This window comes from Anas platyrhynchos, chromosome 5, assembly GCF_047663525.1.
Source record: "Anas platyrhynchos isolate ZD024472 breed Pekin duck chromosome 5, IASCAAS_PekinDuck_T2T, whole genome shotgun sequence".
NCBI classification, from domain to species: domain Eukaryota; kingdom Metazoa; phylum Chordata; class Aves; order Anseriformes; family Anatidae; genus Anas; species Anas platyrhynchos.
Window position 1 is genome coordinate 31,247,230 of NC_092591.1, and position 19,199 is coordinate 31,266,428.

The 19,199-nt window shown below is 48.2% G+C and overlaps 1 protein-coding gene and 1 long non-coding RNA gene across 3 annotated transcripts in view; one reads left to right on the forward strand and one right to left on the reverse strand.

The window, feature by feature from the left end:
* Positions 1–5,137, forward strand: part of BAHD1 (bromo adjacent homology domain containing 1) — a 35,798-nt gene extending 30,661 nt beyond the window's left edge. For both annotated transcript variants that reach the window (XM_072038659.1, XM_027458260.3), the window contains exons 5-7: positions 154–230; positions 2,266–2,357; positions 4,686–5,137. In XM_072038659.1, coding sequence (XP_071894760.1) covers positions 154–230; positions 2,266–2,357; positions 4,686–4,875 — 359 coding nt within the window. In that variant the 3' untranslated portion in view covers positions 4,876–5,137. The remainder of the gene's footprint in view (positions 1–153; positions 231–2,265; positions 2,358–4,685) is intronic.
* Positions 5,138–15,290: 10,153 nt separating this feature from the next.
* On the reverse strand, positions 15,291–19,197 carry LOC140002630 (uncharacterized). Its single transcript, XR_011809643.1, has 3 exons — positions 19,094–19,197; positions 18,518–18,650; positions 15,291–17,747 (listed from the first exon to the last, which is right to left on the reverse strand). It is a non-coding gene; the product is annotated as an uncharacterized lncRNA (long non-coding RNA).
* Between the last annotated feature and the right edge of the window lie 2 nt (positions 19,198–19,199).

Consider the following 19,199-nt stretch of genomic DNA (forward strand, 5'->3'; position numbering starts at 1 on the left):
ACAAAAGGACACCTAGTTCAGCATGAAATATTTATCACGGCACAGCTGCCTCTACACGAGCGCCATGGAAATGAAAGGGAGGAAGCTGGATATTAGTGGGAAAACACTGTGACAGCACTGAGCCTTGACATTCTGCAATAAATCTTCTTGCAGGGGAGCTGATGATGAGCCTCCTGTGGTATTACAGACCGGAGCACACTCAGGGAGGCCGTAACCCCAGTATGCACCAGGTGAGCCACCCGGACGCGAAACTAGAGGCTGGGGCACGTCTATATTTTTGTGAGAAGAGGGGATTAGCCTGAGGATCCTCCTGCATGCTTGGGTGGCCTCAAACTTAGGGGGCTGAGCTGCCGTGTGGAGGAAAACGGAGCTGTCTCTTGGCGGCGGCGCAGCTGTTGCCAGATGTGCGGAGCGGCGCTGCCCTACACACGGGTTTTCCCCAGTCTGCTGTCGTGTGTGGAAGCTCTGGGCTGTGATAGAAGCTGCTGCGTCTTTTTTGTGGCTGCCTCTGGTAAATTTTAATGTTTCTCCGCTTAATCGGAGAAAATCCTGAGCGTTAAGTGAAAACTTGTTTTGACTTCTGCTTTAGGAGTAAGGAGGAGTGAGTTTATATTGAATCAGGATGAGGAGCCTCTCTGAAAAGGGTTTTCTGATTCACACCGAAACGTGGAGCTTGATGCAGAAACTCCCACTGAAATTCTGCAATTTTGATTATGCAGGATGTCTGAGCAGATAAGTCACGTGGTGCCTTTTTATCATAAAAATCCCTGAATCTGCTTCTTGAGCTCTGGAAATGTGTTTGTTCTGTGCAGAAATGCGGATGCATCATCCACCCCTGTTTAAATTTATGACAAGAACTGGACTGATTTGAGGATGTTGTGCCAGAGTTAATAGAGTTCACTTCTAAGAAGAAAAATGTGTGAATCACTATGACTTCATGCCTTGTTCTGCTTTGCTTGGACTAGTGTCGGGTGGCAGAACATGCTGTTTTTAAACCAGGAAGGGAGAATTTACTGCTGTTTTTGACCCATTGAAATCCTTGATGCCTTTTTTCATTTAAATAAAATTGTAATGGTGTGAGAGAACAGGATTGGAGAACAGCCAGGGAATTGTACCTGCCTGACTTGCAGGGCAGAGAGGAGTTTCTAAACCAAAATATGCTACCTCATAGCTTCCTGGTCTGTAAATGAAGCAAGAATGCATCCAGTTGCATTTTAGTGTAGGGAGAGAGCCAGGAGTCTGGTTAGGAGGAACTGAGCCACTTTTCTGCACACCTGCTTAATTATACAAGCCTTGAAATGAGAGATTGCCATGTGGGCTGAGTAACTGCGATGGGCTTGCCAAAGATGACTCAGATCATTTTGATGTAAGGAGTAGACCAAAACCTCAACGTGCAGAAGCGAGGTGTGGCATTTTCAGTTTCTCTGATTAAGCCTGGCCCCAAATGGTGACCCTGGTTTGAGTCTTCCTTTCCAGCCTGCTTCCCTGGGGCTGTGAGCAGAAGCAAAGCCTGCAGGTAACGCTTCCAGCCTTGTGCAGAGCATCTGTATTGCCACAGATCATCTCTGCTGATCTAACCACATCTGAAATTCTTTAAAACGGCTCCGTCTGGGTTGCCCCGTGTCTAACCAATCCTGCCTGCTACAGAGCCAAGTTTCCTAAATTACCCTGGGAGAAGAGGCTATTGCTACTTCCCTCACTAAAACAGCCTTTTAAATTGGATTAGGATGAAGAAATGGTAGCAAAGGAATGGGTTGCTTTATCTTTGATATAGAAATGGATTAGAAAGACTCTGAGAGTGTGTCACAGGCCATTAGGTAAGACAGCAAAGTGCTATTCAAACTCTGTTTCTACTCTTAGCTGTACAAATGAACTGGAAGGGTTTCCAGCACAGGAAAGGAACATGAATGAAGAACATCCCTCATCCCTAGGAGCTCAGAGGAACGTGTGGGTGGGGAGCACTTCAACCTCCTGCCTGCAGAAGCGTTGCCCACCGGGTTTTCTGCATGTGGTCTGAAGGATCCTTTCTTGTGGACCCTGTACAAAGTCAGGTTTAGGATAAGCTGGAGCAAAAGCAACCTCTTGCAGGGCCACAAGACACCTGGAAAGTGTCTGACTTATTTGCAATACTGGCTCTAAAGAGCACCTGCTATGAGCATGCTGTGGTAGCCTTCTCTTTGAGGTGATGGGTGAAGGAGTGGGGCTGGCCCTGCCTCCCTGCAGCTCCTGGCCAGCTGGGTGACCGCCTCCTTCCTTCTCTTGCAGAATGAGATCTTTGCATCCCGGCATCAGGACGAAAACAGTGTTGCCTGCATAGAGGAGAAGTGCTACGTGCTGACCTTTGCAGAGTACTGCAGGTAGGTGGTGCTCTTAACTTGCTGCTGTTCCTGAGACCTGTGTCTGTCTCCAGCTCTTGTCACTCTTTCCATTTCCAGCCATCACCCAGCAGAACCTTCCCTGCCCTACAAGCTTTGGTCCAGGTGGAGCTGGATGAGCTGCACTCACTCTCCATACAAGTTTGGTATTGGGGTCTGGGAGCACTTCTTCCACGCCAAGCTCATTACATATCTCATCGTTTTGTGTGTGAGATATGCTTTAAGGGGCTTACAAATGTTTGTACTTGTATGATCTTGGTACCACAGCATGTGGACATCTGTAGAGGACAGTGCAGGAAAACCCATAATGATGGACCTAGTTCAGTGGTAAATTCAAACTGAGCAAGGCTGGAAATCATCTTATATGGTGGTCCCTCTGGTATATGGATGCCCTAGTTTGCTCAAATGCCTGCTGATCAGCTTTTGTCAGTGTTGCTACTGGATCCTAGCAGTCGTGCCTGCAGATTTGGGCGTTCTGGGTCGCTTGGAGTCGTGACTAAAGCACTTACAGTTAAACTTGTGCTGGTTGAATGGAAACTCGGTCAGTAAGAATTTCAGAGCATCCATATTCCATTTTGCCATCCTTGGTTGTATGGATGAGCAGAGCAGAATGGAAACAGGGATTGAATGGGCACACAAGTCCATAACGCAAAATAGTGCTTGAAATGTCTTCAGTTTTGCTGGCTGTATGTTGTTGACTTTGGAGTCTTACCACAGAGGGCATGTTTAAGTCCTGCAGCTCTCTTCTTTGTCCTCCTGCTCCTAGCCTAAGGCTACGCTGTTTGAATTTCTAAAACCAAACTTTTCCAAACTCGCTTTAAACTAAATTTTGTTCCCTCTTTTGAAAACTAAAAACCAACCTAGGGCTTTGGACTCAAACAGCTCATTTCGCTCCTAACAGTCTGCTCTTCTGGAACAGCTGTTGGCAGGATTATTTTTTGTGTGTGTGTGTTCTGCTGTGGGTAAGGTTACCTTTGAATGAAGTTCCCTGAAGGCATCCTGAATTCATCCTTTGCCTGTGTGGAAGTCTGACAAAGACATAAAGGTTTTCAGAAGCCAAGAAGTAGCTCTTAAGTGATTTAGGAGTTGTGGACTGCTCGAGCTAGCTCTGATCAGCTCTGAGATGGCTTTTGTCTTTGGTCACTTTTACCCAAAGGATTTACTACTGCAGGCTGCAAAATCTAGTCTGTACCATAGGCTTTGGCAAAAGGGTTGTTAATGTATCCTGGACAGGAACAGCTGAGCACCTAGAACAGGGGATTTTCTTGCCCTGAATCCTAGAAGTGCTAGTGCAGTTGATGGCATGAAGCTGTTGCTTTCCTGTTGCTCTTACCTGGTGTGAAAGACTCGACAGGTTTATCCCTGACTGGAGCCAGGCTGTGTGACTTGCCATGCTGCAGGCAGCTTCTTTAGCTTAGACACAGGTAGCACGGTTGGTGTTTGAAACATGCATGTGTAAGGAACATGCACATATCCAGTGTTTGGCGTGAAGCTGAACTGGCTTGAGTGCTCACAAAATGATGTTCTTTTTTGTTAGAGGTTGTCTCAGGAGCTTGTCTGAGCTCCTCCAGGATCACCCTAGTAGGTGCATGGGGCATTCAGTCACGGGGACCTGGTTTAGTGGGTGATGGTGGTGGTAGGGGGACAGTTGGACAGATGATCTTGGAGCCCTTTTCCAACCGTAATGATTCTGTGACCTGAAGCCAGCTCGTTGCTCTTTGCTGTTTTGGGCCAGCACCTGACTTCGCGTGGATGTCTGTTAGGCAAAATGTTGGAGTACAGCTCAGATAGACAAAAGTTTTCTTCTAGAGAGAATGCCTTTTGTCACTTACTCAGGGAGGTGTGGATGTCTCTAAAATGTTGCAGGAGGTGCTGTGTATTTGCCTGTAACAGGCACAGTTAGCTTGAAACGCAGTGTCTGACCCTGCCCTCATCGTACCCAGCCCCTTTGTGTCCATCCAAGCAATGCCCTGATGCATAAGACTTTTCCAGGGCTAATTGACAAAAACAAGGCCAAAGTAGTAACAACAAGGTGGATTAATTGCAATCATCTTTCATACTGCATGGAACCTGCCAGTGTAGAGAGCAAAACCAACGTGTCATTCTGTACGGTTCGGTGTAGGATCAAAAGCAAGAGCTGTGTCACCCTATTGAGCAAAGGTGAATTCTCCTACATGCTCCCCATGCTCCTTATCCTCGGGCAGCCACGCTCGTGGCTTCTGGTTAGAAAGACTGACACAAACAGTGAAAATTGTGCGGTGAGAGATGAAGGGAGTCCACACTAACTCTTCCAATGTCGTTGCATTGCAGATTTTGTGCCTTGGCAAAGCGTCGAGTCGAAGGGATCCCTGGCAGGAAAACCATTATGGTTCCTCCCTCGGAAGAGTACTCCACGCCTCTGCACCGCAAGGTGCCCGAGGACACTGACCCCGAGCTGGTTTTCCTCTGTCGTCACGTCTACGACTTCAGACACGGGCGCATCCTGAAGAACCCGCAGTAGTGCAGCCCTGCAGCGGGACCGCAGTGAGGGGTGAGCAGCACCAGAGAGCCGACGGCGGGCTGGCAGCCTGGGACATGCGTGCGCTCGTGGCGACTCACCTCGTGCTGCTTGCAGAGCAGAGCGCCCAGCGCTCTTTCCTCGGACTGAACAGCACGCGCGGGAGCAGATCCCTGCGGAGGAAGGCAGCAGTTGAAAGCACAGCACTTCGTTAAAAGCATAAATGAAAATATATACGTATAAAATAAATATATGTATATAGATATAGGTACTTGCATACGTAAATCTATATCTATATATGTATCTAGAGATGCATATATTGGGAGGAGGGGGTTGTAGGGGATAAAAGCCAGTAAGCTGAATCCAGAGCCATCGTTGGTGGGGACGGTGGGAAGGTGCAGGAGGGATGCTGTGGTGCGTTGGATGAATCAAGCTGTGATAGTTCTGTGGTTTTCGTGCCCTGATGTGAAGTGGGAGGACTGAGACCGGTTCCTTGGCAGAGCGCAGGAGTCTCCTCTGTCCCACAGGGAAGAGGGAAGGTTCCTGGTGAGCGAGAGCTCCCCCGAAATACAACAGTTGCTTTTGAAGCTACCTGGACGCAGAGTGGCGTTGTGTCATGCTTGAATTGGTTTTGCTCCATCGGGGGGAAGAGGTAGCCTCCTCCCCCCCCCCCTTTTTTCCCCTCCTAATCTCTCTCTTCCCCTCACCTTTTTAAGAGTTGTTCTGCGATTCACCACCCGGACTGAGGCTTGGCAGCCAGGCTAGGAAATCTGCTCCAGCTCAGAGGCAGAGAGGGAGCCAGCAGGATTTACCTCCCAGTGTGGCGTTGCAGAGCCGTGCATCTGTCCTAGGTGCCCTTCCCTGAAGGATCACGCATCCCATAAGGCGCGCTGCCAGCAGGCATGCATTGCTCTGGAGCTGGGAGCACACCAAGTGGGCTCCGTTGGTGAAAACCACGTTTTCTCCTCTCTTCTGAGCATTGCTCCTGCTCTGATGGTGCAGAGGGCTGTAGTGATAGAAGTGGGTTTACTCCTTTCTTCCCAGTTTGTTTTTCTGTAATGTCTTTTAACCCCACGTCTTCAGTGTGAAGCTAGACACCTGGGGGGAGAAATGGCAAACACACTCTGAGTGGTTTTTGGCTTTTTTTCCTTAGCCCCCCTTTACGGCACTGTTGTAACCCTGGGTGTCCCACTGAAGCCACCAGCAGAGCTGTCCCAGCGCTGCCTTGCAGCTTCCCCTCATCTCCAAACCCCTCCTGTCATCCGAGCGAGCTCACCAAAGTGGCTTTGTGGCTCCTGAAAGGACCTGAGTACTGGGAAGGGCTTGCACTGACAGATGCAGCCCGCGCCCCGCAAATATTTTTTGCCTCTTGCCTTACGTGTATAGATCCTAGATAGACTTTAGTTTATCTTCAACGCAAGCTGTCGGAGTTGATCCTAAAGCAAACCAAAGGACGGTGTAACAGAGTCCGCCGAGTCAGCCTCGCCAAGCTGGGATCCGTGTCGAGATTGCACTAATGGGAAGGATGAGGAGCAACGCTGCGTCGGCTGGAGCCGCTCCCGTGAGCTAGGGATCTGCATCTTTCTGCTTTTTGGGGTGGGCTTCCGAACTCACGTTAAATGGTGGAAGTACTGAAACTGCTTTCATGTCATCCTGTCGGTGGAAGTGGCGCTACCTGCACTGCCTGCTGCCCTGGTGGGAGCGGCGTTGGCTCGCTCCGGTGGCTGTGTGCCCAGAAGGAAAACCCCATGGCATTGAATCCGTGACATGGGCGTAGCTTGTTAACCAGGAGGTCTCCAGAGATTTGCTCTACATACCAAAGAGGGGAACGTGTCTTGAAGAAGAAGACGTAAGAGGAGATGACAAGAACTGGCACCCACCACGAGGGACAGCAAGGCACCCGTCTCCCTGCTGCTGGTGGACGATTCCTGCTCGGTGTTGCAGAAGGTGCTGGAAAAGCCCCGTTGTTCTTGCCGAGGGGCAAACACCCTGCTCTAGGACATCTGACCCTCGGTGCGTAGGCGAGAATCCACGGGAGAAGCATCTCCCTGATACCTCAAGATACTGTTAGTGTCAAAGTAATTGCTCAGATTTCTCCTTAACAATTAGCTTGGGCACTGGTGGTCTCTTGGAAGGACGCAGCTGGGCTGCCCGTACAGCAGCATGCTGCTGGGATAGGACTTGGGAGCACTGCTGGGGCTCTCAGGTGACCGAAAATGCCATGGGGAGGGGGGCAAGGAGGTGTCAGAGAGTGTTCCCTGCTGCTGCTGGGTGGGAGGGCGCTGGAGAAGCAGAGCTGCTCCTGCCCATCACGACGAGGGGAATCGTGGCCACCCAGCACACGGGGAGCAGAGCAGCTGTGCCCTGGGGCCGTGGCCACACGGTGCCAGCCAGGGAGGACACGAGGAGCCCTAAACACACGTGCTGGCCTCGGCAGGGACGCTGCTGCTACCCAGCCCGGAGCAGGCAAGCTGCCTGCAGCCACCTCCCTCTAGCACAAGTGCCATCGGACGCAGGGTGCTCCAAGACCCACCTGCCAGGCCAACCCTGAGCATTGCTGCACAGTCAGGGAAGGGTTCGAAACCCAGCCTTGGAAACCACAGTAACTCGATGAAATTCCTTCTTCTGACCCCTCTTCTCCCCCCTCCCCCCCCCGCTCCCACCTTTGTCCTGGCTCCTCTCCAGGCAGAAGAGAAGTTGCGCTTGCCCTGGGCTTGGAAGGGGCTCTGCTCCGTGTCCGGAGAGGACAAATCCCGACTCTTCTCATGTTAGAACCTGCTTCAGGCCAAGAACATTGTTTGAGATTCACGTGGTTGCTTATGCTGTTGTGCAAACAGCATGTAAATGAATCAAAATGTCTTATCCATAATGAAAATATTTCATGCTTTTTTAATCTATTAGATATGGAAATATTTTTTGAAACTGAAAATGCAGCCGGTAGAATTTAAATTGAAACGTAATACATGTAAAATATATTTTAGTTGATAATTTTGTAAAATGCACTTTTTTTGTGTCTCTTCCCTGGTTTCCCAGATCTGTATTTCAGTGTTTACAGATGGAATGAGAACATTCCCTATACCCTCCTTCTGTGAGAAAGATATATTAGAAGTAATTCTTAAAAAATAAATTTGAAAAATCGTATTGATTTAGAAAACAAAATCAGTGCAACGCTGTTCTTCTCCTTCTTGCCTGAGCTTTTCAGGATGGGTACCTGCGGGGTGCAGGACTTGAAGAGCCTGGAGGGTGCTGATGGGAGAGCGAGTTTTGGCGCTTGGGTCCTTGGGGCTGTCCCTGGAGGAAGGTGTCCCCATCCTGGCTGGGACGCAGCCCCAAAATGAATGGCTGGTGAGGCTCCTTGTGAAAACTGAGTGAGAGCATGGAGGATCGGCCAGGGGGTTGATTTTTTATTTTATTTCTAGTCTGCTCTCAACAGCTGCTGTCATCGGAATAGTTAAGTCTGCCTTTCAGAAGGGGAAGATGTTAGTGGCAAAGGCTGTCTCCACAGGCTTGGGATGTCAGCCCGTGCTTTAGAAGCACTTTAGGAGCATTTTGAGAGGTTGGTTTGAGAAAAGCATTCCCCACAGAGCGTCACCTCTCCAAGCCAACAGTCCACTTGGCAGCATTTCTGCCAGCCCAGCAGCGTCCCTGCCCCAGGGCACCAAACGCATGCTGAGGACAGGTCTGACAAACTGTATCGCCTCTGTGGACATCCCCAAAAGGCACGAGGGGGATCCCAAGCAGGTGTAAGTGCTGAGAGGAATGAGGTGACCCACCTGATGTCACACAGTGGGGTCAGCACTTCTGTGAGGAGTGGGATCTGGCGGAAACCCTCCGTGCATCCAAACGCAGGTGAGTGCAGGCTGAAGGTGCTGAGCTCGGGTGTTTGCAGCAAGCAGCAGGTCCTGGGAGTAAGGCCAAAATGATTCTGCCTGGACAGCGATGGGAAACAGTGCTGCAAGCAAAATGCTGGCAAAAAGCTGCTGCCAAAGCTGCTCGCCCCAAAACTGTGGCGTTTGGTGTCAGGTTTTGGTGCCCTCTGCATCCACAGAGCTCCAGGCGCAGAGCAGTGGGGAGGAGCCGTGGTTTAGCTCTTGGCTGGGTGGCTGGCCCTTGGAATGGGTTATTTCTATAAATAATACTGTGTTTTAATTAGAGCTGGACCCTTGCGTGCCTGGGAAGGGGGAGAATGAGTTCTGGGAACAAAATGAGCAGGATGAAAAAGTGACGGCTGGTACCAATGCTGGATTAGCTCCTAATTATAGAGAGGGGAGTGAGCGGCGAGCGTGGTTTGTGGCATGAATGCAGATGGGCTGGGCACGGGAACAGCAGCCTTAAAACACAGGGCAGCAGCACAACGGGGTTTTGCACTTGTCTCTTGCCCCAAGGTTGCCTCAAAAGGGAGATTTTGAGATTGCCCTGTTGGTGGGAGCAGTGTATGGATGTGCGCGGGTGGGGCCACTGCTCCCACCACCTTAAGTAGCCACCTTGCCACCCTGCCAGCCTCATTAGCCCATTTTCATTAAGTTCCTGGTCTGACATCTTCATGGGATTAGGGCTTGGTTTTGGTTTTTGCCAGAGGACCTTTGCTTTTTTTGATTTCCCTGCCCATCACCGTTAATGAGGAGCCCTCTTACCATGCTGCTCCTCGTGGGGAGCTGTGGAAAGGTTAAGCACAAACCTGGAGGAGTGGATAAAAATGAGAAAATTTGGGCTGAAAAAGGAAAACCTTCTTGATAATGAAGTGCAGTAAGCTGCGAATTATCTCCCATGGGGAGAAAGGAGCTCATCCCGGGACATTTAAATTTGCAAGCCAGTGTGGGGTGAGCAGGCGTGATGTGCCTGACCCTGGATTTTTGCTAAAGACCCACTCAAAACTTTGAAGTTGTGCTTAGTGCACGTAGAGTGCCAGGGCTGAAACCCTGAGACATCAGCAGTGTGGTGGCCAAAACATGCTCTGTGCACGCCCTCTACCTCTGGACAGCTCCTGCGCTTTGCCAGGCAGTGATGATGTCTCCCAGGGGTCGATTTAAAATAAAAGAAAAATTGAGAAAATTTTTCTATCCCAGCTCTTCATGCACAGTGAGCTGAAAAGCTGTGATTAACGTCAAAATAAAATGGGTTTATTGTTGAAATTGGCCACCCAAGGAGCTGAGCCGAGGGCAAACAGCCCTTCTGGGGCTAGCATCGAACGAATTTGGGCACTTGTGCCCTCACAACAGTGATGAAGGTAACGGGCAGGGGCTCATCTGCCCTGGCTTCAACACGTGGTGTCCAGAGGTGGGCTGCTGGGGTGATTTTGGTGCTTGGGGCTGCAGCCACCTGCAGGGTGAGGCTTGGCACTGGGACACACGTGCTGGAGGGGTGGGAGGTGTTACAAAGTCCATCCGGAGGCTGGGGAATTAAAATCCGTGCAGAGGAAGGGGGCTGCAGAGGAAGGGGAAGAAGGGTGGCTCACTGCAGCCTTGGGGTGTTGGTGCACCTGCTCAACCCATGGCTCAGGGCTGTGTTTTGGGGCAGCTCCTTGCCAGGGGAGGCACCGGGGGGCTCCTGGCACAAGCTTCTGCAGTCACTTCCCTACAGGCTTCATCACTGCCTTCCTCCCCCTGGAGCAGAAGCAGAGCGGCTCTTGGTGTCAGTTCTGGTTACCAAAGCATCTTCCCACCTGGAGCAAAAGCCACGAGCTCTGTGGCTGTGTTTAACCACTGCCTGAACACTGCTAATTGTCACCGGCTGTAGCGGTGCCAAAACTCACCCCAGCCAAGAGACGGGAGTGATTTTGGCCATGGCATTTGCACGATGGAGCGCTCAGCTCGGTCCTGTGCAAGCGGCTGCCAAGCAACAAGCAGCACCCAGACCTGAATAAAAACCCAGCTCAGCCTGTGTCGTTTGTTCCCACTGAAGCCTTTCCTTGCCCCACAAAGCTGTTTTTCCAGAGATACCGAGCTGGGTGGTGCTGGAGGGCATCTCCTGCGGGAAGACAGCAGCAGGACGGTAGCACATCCCCTTCAGCCCTGGGGAAAGGAGGCTGCGGGGTGGGGACCAGCTGAACCACGCTGCTCCAGTCTCCTGCAAACCCCACAAATTCAGCCAAATCTGCCCTTTTAAAGTTAATCCTCCCTGTAATGGCAGCAGGGTGTTCAAACAGGGGGTTGAGGGCACACATGCTGTTTCAATTACTCTTTTTCTTCCAAACCCTGGTCTAAAAAACAGGTTAAGAGCTCTGCGTGCTCCTAGAGGAGATTTTGGGGCAGGCATCCCCCGCCAACCCACCTGTAAGTCGTCTTTCCTTCCTTGCTGGAAAACTCCTACCTGTGCTATCGGCACATTCGACATGGGATGGGGCCGTGAGCGTGGCCACCGAAGGAGCCCCCAGCACAACACAAATCTGTAGCACGGCTCTGTGCTGATGGAGGTAATTAATCAGAATTTATTGAAATTATCAGAATTAATCAGTAATTTATCGGAGATGCCGCGATGGCAGATAACACGAGGCTGAGGAGCTGTTGTGGGAGCGAGCGTGGCGTTCGTGTCACTTGTTGCTATAGGGATGGGACGGCTTTTCCGCCGGAGCCTCTAGTGAGAGCAGCTAATCCATTTCTAAGTGGAAAGGATATTTAATAAAGGAAACAATTTAAACGGGATTTACACAATACGCCGCGTGGAAGCACCATTTATTCTGCGGCTTTGTATTTAATTTTCGTATCTCCGTAAACCTCTTCGGAGTGCTCTGTAGGGACGAGCGGTACTTGGAGCGGGTTCGGCTGCCCAATAATTCTTAGCCTGTTGGTTTGTGTTTACCCTACGGGGGAAGCACACAGTGCATTATAGTAAGCCAGGAGGGGCAGGGTGATGCCTGCAGGTGTTAGCTGGGCACCACCTGACCCTTGCCCAAAATTAATTCTGTTTTTAGAGATGCGTGTCGCACACCTCGCTGCAGGTAGTGCTCTGCTTGTCTGCGCTGACTTCACAGAAAAGGGAAAAGAAAGCAGCCCCTGTGCAAGCGTCTCTTAAACGCCAGGCAGGTTGCTAGAAGCAGTTTTCTTTGTTGCTCCGAGTTTTCTCTGCTCCCGTAAATGACAAGGTTTGCAAGGCGGTGTGCTAGGCAGCAATGGCAGTGCCGGGCATGTTGAGTGCTTGATGAATGAGATGGTTGCAGAAAACCTGGCGGGGTTTCCCCTTGGGAAGCGGTTTGGGACTGTTCCCGAAGCATTTCTGCTTTCCACAGCAGGGACGTCGTGGTTTGGAAAACATCGAGTGCACTGGGAAAGAGCGGGTAAGAAAATTTTTCTCCTTTCCTCTCCAAAAGGTGAACTCCCCATATGCCTTCGTGCCATGATTCAGGCTCCCTGGGTTTTCTCCTGTGACATAAACATGATGGTTTTTTAATTATTTTTATTATTATTTTTTTAATATGTAGAATTTGAAAACCCTGTCTATAGCAGCACATCTTTTCAAAGCACTGAGCATGCTTTTGGCAGTGCCTGAACCCGGTGATCAAAACACGGGGCGCTGGGTGCAGGAAGGACCACGTGCGTGCGCCAGCTGTCCCCTGCTACACCTGGGGTCAAAAATATGAAATTCTCCAAGGGATGAAGCTCTAAATTGCTCAAAATTGAGGGTGACCTTGCGACTAAATGCTTCCCCTCCGTCCCAGGCTGGGATGGGGCGGTGGAGACATTTCTTCTTTTCCAGGTGCAGCTCCCAAATCCTCCCCTTTTGTATCGGAGCTGGAGTGCAGCAAATAAGTAGGGTTGAGTTAATACCACACTGTATAATTACAGTCTATAAAGAGGGAATTATATGGCATGTTAGTGCCATTTATTTTACCGTATTAGCTGCTGTCGTGCACACAAATGAGCACGGTTGGGTTTTGTTCTCGCCTCCCTGCGAGATGAAAGCCGAAACGCCCGCTGTGAATGGATTTCCTAAAGGGAGCGGGGACGCCTCGGGAGCTGCTCGAATGCCCGGTGCCAGCAACCCCGCAGGCATGTGGGGCTGTAAACACGGGGCTGAAAAAGCAGCAGGGCTTCCCTGCAAAGCCAACTCCATTTCCAGAGTCTTCATCCAGCAACAAGAAGAGACGCTCCCGACTTTGATTTATATTATTTTTTTCTGATATTTGGGAAAGTTGGCTTGCAATTTAAATTCCCTCCTTTGCAAGGGTTTTCATGAGAAACTGTGATTTGAGGAGGATGACTGTGGGCCTGCAGGAGAACAAACAACTTTTGCATGGCCCGAGGGTTGTAGTGAGTGTGGTGTGGAGGATTATGGCATCCCAAAGCAAGATGTGGGGCAGCGTGGGGCCGCAGTGCAGAAAGCATCCTCAGCCCCACGCAAGATGTCCCCAGCGGGCACAGCCCCTGGGATGGACCATTGCAGAGGGAAAGTGCTGTTATAATCTTGTAATAAACCCATGTGGAAAAGGATTTCTTTGTTAAAGGGTCAGACCCCCCCCCACCCTCCATCTTCTAGTGTGAGAATTGTAATGCCTGTGTTAGATTCCTAATCATTTTTTTCTAAATTCTGGGGAATTTTTTTTTGCTATTTTAGTTATTTATAGATGGGGGAAGACAGTCTCCAGTGCTTTTCTGCAGAAAGACCAATTTCTCCATGGTAAGGAAGCAAGGGGAAGCAGATTTACTTATTTATTTTATTGCTCTTGACATTTCCTTTAAAATTATCCAGATGGGATGGATGGAGTCCTGGAGTTCTTGCTCAAGTCACTTCTGCTGCTTTGCCTAATTAAAACAGCACATGCTCTCTAACAGTTCATTTTTCAGGAGATGAAGCTTTCTCTCTTCTGTTTCCCGCTACCCAGATCCTGAGCTACCTCCTTCATTTTCCACTCTTGAATGCTCATATCCGACTCCACCTTTATGCTGATACATTTGCAAGGAGAAAACCCGTGTTTGCCAAGCACCTCGAGACCTGCACGATGCTCTCAGTCGCTCCAGTGAGGACCACCCAGCAACTCAGGGGATGTTGTGTTGAGGAATACCCTGCTTAATGGAGATGTCTTGGTAAAATAGGTGGACTTTGGGGGGCTCAGTTGGCTTTTAGTTGGCTGTGCTTTAGTTGTGGGCTCAAGGACAAGTTCCTTCTTAATTCCAGCTTGAGCCTCTCTTTCTTTTGACTTACACCTAGCATTTCTCATCTCCCAGTACCCATCACTATCACTGTCCAACCTCCCTCTCAAACAAATTTCCTGGGGTAAAGCATCCAGTTTGCAGGCTGTTCCTTGCTCCCGATACACGAAAGGACATTGCAAATGAAAATAGCTACCCGTTTGACCTCAGCCCTACTTTCTTGCCTTGTGGTAATAATTTCTGGCATCAGAGATGAGATACTGCAGATTTGGGAGGCGTCAGAGCAGATTCAGTCCTTGCTCTCCTGCCTGTGAAATTAGTTGGCTCACAAAAACATTAGTCATATTCACGCAGCAAGTACTAAAAACTTGCATGCTGGCAAGCCCCCCTGGGCATGGTGAAGTGTCCTAGGCTTTCACTACATCCATTTTGCTCATTTATCCAGGAAAGAAATTGCTATTTCTTACTCTGACATTTGGTTTTGATTTGTTTTATGAAGGAATGTAAGCAATTTCTTTCCTTTCAGACCCAGGAAAGTGTTATTAGGTGCCATGTAGCATTGCCTTCCCTTAACAGATATTTCTGCCTTTCTACCAAGACTTGGGAGGAATATATATAATGAAGAAAGAATATTTCCAACCATCTATCAGGCTGGCATCAGTGAGAACGATGCATTTTCACAAGACAGCCAACCCTTCTGACACATTTTTCCCACTGGAAATAACGCCCTGTCTGGCACATTTATAGGAGATCTTTAACCCCCCAAAAAAGTCATCTACCGAGGATGTGACAAAGCATAAACCCTGCAGCAATTTTCATTTCTAAGGATCAGTCCTGCTGCTGCAGCATCCCTGCTGTGTGTGGCAAATCACTCAGTGCTGACTCCAAACTTTCCTGGTTATTTAAGCGTGCAAGGCTGGCTGAAGCAGGTAATGAGGCCGGTGGCAATCACTGCAGAGGACCTGCAGGACTCGTAACTTCATTACAGCCCCACAAGAGCTGTTTGGGAGCCTCGGGGAACTGCTTGTTGTAAAGAGGAGCAGACGTACCTAGAATGAGTTTGGAGACTTTGAGACCCTCTGGCAACGTGAGTTTCATAGCTGCACATATTTAATGTGTGTTCGTACTGAAAATTTGATGATAAAGCCACAGCTGGCTGCTGACATTAGTGATGTCTGATGTGTGCACAACTGGTAGGGAGACACAGCCCTGGTCTGTAAGGGCTGGGAGGAGTCTGAGATTGACCAGTGGAGGATGAAGAGCAGAAAAAGGAAGTTTTGGTTTCTACTGCTTAAAATTTTTTGTTCTCTGCATGGGAAGGGCTCCTGCACATTGACCTGCTCTTTTTCAGTAGACCTGGAAGCTGCTGCCCGCGGCCAGTGCCAGGAAAGCTCTGACTCAGAGCTGCTGTTACCGAAATGCCGGTCCCTGCGCTATTTCTGAACTTCCCCTCACCTCCTGCCCAGCTGGAGCAGATCCGAGCACTGGCGCCTATATGGTGTGTATAGCCCCAGCGGGGAACGTACAGCCTTGCAGCCTGCCCCACAAATTTACTGTCCTTGCAATCCCGGGGACCTGAGCATGTTCTTTTCCTTCCTCCAGGCATCAGCACACTGGAAGATTGGCAAAGCCAAGGTGGGACGAGCTGCTGTGGCTTCTACTGACCGTGTGTGGTGGTTGTTTCCTTGCAAAAAGGAACCAAAACTCCTGAAAAGGCTCAGTTCCCAGGCAATTGCACAGTTATGCACAACAGAGCAGGGAAAACGGCATTAAACTCAGCATAAGGTCTTTGCAAGTTCAGCCAGCTGCATATCAATTAATTTGCAGTTGCAAGATAAGCAGATCCTTCAGCACTACATTTTCCTTGAAAATAGTGATTTCTATTACGAGCAAGACAGACCCAGCCTATCATAACAATCTGCTCTGAATTATTTAGCATATTCACCCAGCATGTTTGACTTGTTTTTAAAAGACTTTTTTCCTAGAGAGATAAGAAACTCTGCTTTACATAGAAGCCATTTCACAATCAGCTCACTACACTTATCCACTTCCTTAAGAGGCTTTATTACACTAAATTACTGGATAATCTGTGGACACACAGCCATGACATCAGATCTCTTCTCTTCAAGCTTTGCTCGTTTTGACTTTTGATCTGGAGCTGCTCATATCGGTCCAAGAGGTCCTATTTTGCCCACATTTACTTGTCACTGTCCTGTCACGCTGCACTGTGCTTGTTTGGAAAGTTGGCATCAGCTCAACTGTTCTTGAAAGATTCTTTCTTTTTTTTTTTTGCTAAACTTTTTGTTGGGGCCTCATGCGTTCTTACTTTTTGCAGTTTCTCAGCCCAAAGTTAGTATTGGATATTACCCGAAAGACCAGCAGGGCCTTGGCAGGGCATGTGGCAGTGCTTGTGATGACCATCAGTGTTTGACCTCATGCTGAGCTGGAAGGACACGTATGTCCTTCAGTCTTTCTCTCCATCCCCTATAGGAATTGACACTTTCTTTGTTAAGACCATTTCTATTAGTCAGGGATGAATTGTACAATCTGCTTTAAACCTGAGTGTCACCTTCATAAACGATACTGGGTTACAGTGTAATGCAGTTAAATATATAAAACAATGCATTATAAAGTTGCTTCTCTGCTCCTGTGAGTTCGCATCAAGGAAAAAAAAAAAAAAAAAGAGAGACTTATTCAACACCAGCTGGTGGTTACCTGGGGGTGGAGAGAACGTACTCCTAACCCCTTGGTCTGGACAGGCAATGGGCTGACGTTTTCTGTTCCTGCTCTCAGGAATGGTCTTTGCTGGTCTGGCAAGAGATGTCCTGCCACAGATTGCAATGCCAGCCCTGTGATCTTAAGGCAAAAGTAAATGGTAGGGTTTGAAAGCAGCTTGAAGAGTGTTGTAAATTATAAAAATCCTGTTTTTATATCCTTAAGAAATAAGTAATCGTGGGGAAGAGGCTGCCGTTACACCCCTAGGTAGATGAGGATCACTCTGAGATCTGGCAAAGCATCTCTATGAGCATGTCTATGAGAGTTTTCCTTGTTCCATGGTGCTGCATATAGCCATGGGATGCAAACAATTTACTGTGACTTGGTGTGGATGAATGTGTCTCTCTTCTGCATAGGGACTTTAAGATTCCTACAGATGAAAGGTGCAGTTTAAGTGCAGCCATACTTTACCCATATATAGCAACGACAGCTGGATTTGGTTAATCCATTGGGCATGCTGTAAAGCCTGCCTGTTTTCCCAGGCACTCACAGTGGGGGTGGATTGAGAAGGTTGCTCTGTGCAGAGCTGTAAGTGCTGCTGGTATGGGGGACAAACGGTGCTGTGGGCTGCATGTGCTGTCTGAGTTACAGGAGACACGGATTTTTACGGTGTCTGTGAGATGTCGCTTTTTAAATGTGAAAAAGCAAAGGAACAGACTCTGAAATTTCACGTTTGAGTAAGTACAATTTATTCCAGGCAGTGCTGAAGGTAGTTTCTTAACACAATGCTCTACATGCTCCAGCAAGATCCAGTGATAACATCACTGGCTAGTCATTATGCACTAGTCTGGGCTAGGATGACAACTACTGCAGAAATACTTACCTGCAGTGGAGAAACAAGCATCAAAGTTTGTCTAGAGTGCACCATGGAGTCAGCAGATCAATTAGATGAAACAGCATGTCTGCAAGCCTCTTCCTTCCCAAACTGACAGTTTACAATTAGGATCAGCGAGATGCTCACAGATGCAGTCATCAGCAGGCCTTCTGTTTCCATGTGCATCTTATGCGTGGTTCCTGTAATTGTAGCAGAGCCAGAATACATATTTAGTTGGCCAAAATGAGGATCAGTTGCCTTTAGTTATATGGAATAAAGTGACAAAGGTAAACAGGTGAGGTTTGAAAGCATCCTGAAAAGGGCTGCCAGTTATTACAAAATCCTTGATATATCTATAAGAAAGAACTAAAAAATTCCATCTCTTGTGCTTCACAGTACAAGCTTTATAGGCAACTCACAGCAGCCTAAACTTGGGGCTTCTTAGTGACATTTTATGTTCAAAATGTATCTTCTCTGAAGAAAAGGATCTCTGAAATATATTCCAGTAGTTCTGGACACTCTGAACATGGTGCCTCTTTTAACTGTTTTGAGGATCAAGTTTATTACCATGCAGAGTGAGCATTAAGCACATTCAGTATAATTTTATTTTTTTTTTATCGGGGACATGGGCTTTAGTCCAGCACCGCAAATCCTGTATTTTCTTAGCTATGTTGTTTCTATAGAGACTTTGCATCCTAACAAAGATTGTGCTATTAAGACCAATCTAAATCAAAGTTTCCTTGCATACCAGGGAGAAAAAATGAACTGACTGACATTTTGGGCAGTCTCCTATTTCTAGCAGTCTGGAATATATATTCAGAACTCCTTGGATACCATATGTAACTACTCCAGACCTATAGATATCACAAGTGAATAGAAACAAAGGAGGGCAAGCGGTGCTAGGCTAGCATGCCTTCTAAGAAATAAAAATTTCCCTTGTTTGTTTTGGAAATAGTATTAGTGCCCTTACTAGTGTTTACTGTAATCAATCTTCTTCTCCGAGATGCAGACTTTCCAAGTAGGTCTGATTCTCATCTCATACGTTGGCACACCTTCAGTTTACACTGGTATTAAGATCAAGATCAGATCCTCGGACCTGTCCTCTGAAATCATATCAGAAATCTGGTCATGCTACAGATTGTGAAGATTTTCAGCTGTGCTGCTGATCACAGTGTAGAATATTCAGTATCTTCCTAAAACGAATGCTGTATTTACATCAAAATAAAACTGTAAAATGTAAAATAATCTAGCTTCAGGCACTTGCACTTCACTACAAATACTTTGTCTGTCTTGGCTGACAAAACAGTCTTGGCTTTTGATCAAAGAAAACTAAGCTGTTTTCTTTTGATGTTAAGAAAGCTTTTGACAGAGTCCCTGGAAAACTAGTTAAGAAGCATAAACCTTGTGGTATACTCTGAAAGTGCAATGAAGAAAAAATACGCTGAACAATACAAGTATGATATGATTTCTGCTACGGAAAGAGCTCTATTTAGAAATTGCATCCTTAAGTCTAGTTGAGCATTTACCTGCTGTTCGGGCTGCCTACCTGGCTCCAATTACAAGCCTCTGGTTACAGCTTGTTGCTGCTTTTAGGGTTTGCTTTAGGCGGAGGTGGTGTGAGGAGAGCTTCAGCACGAGTCATGCAGACAATC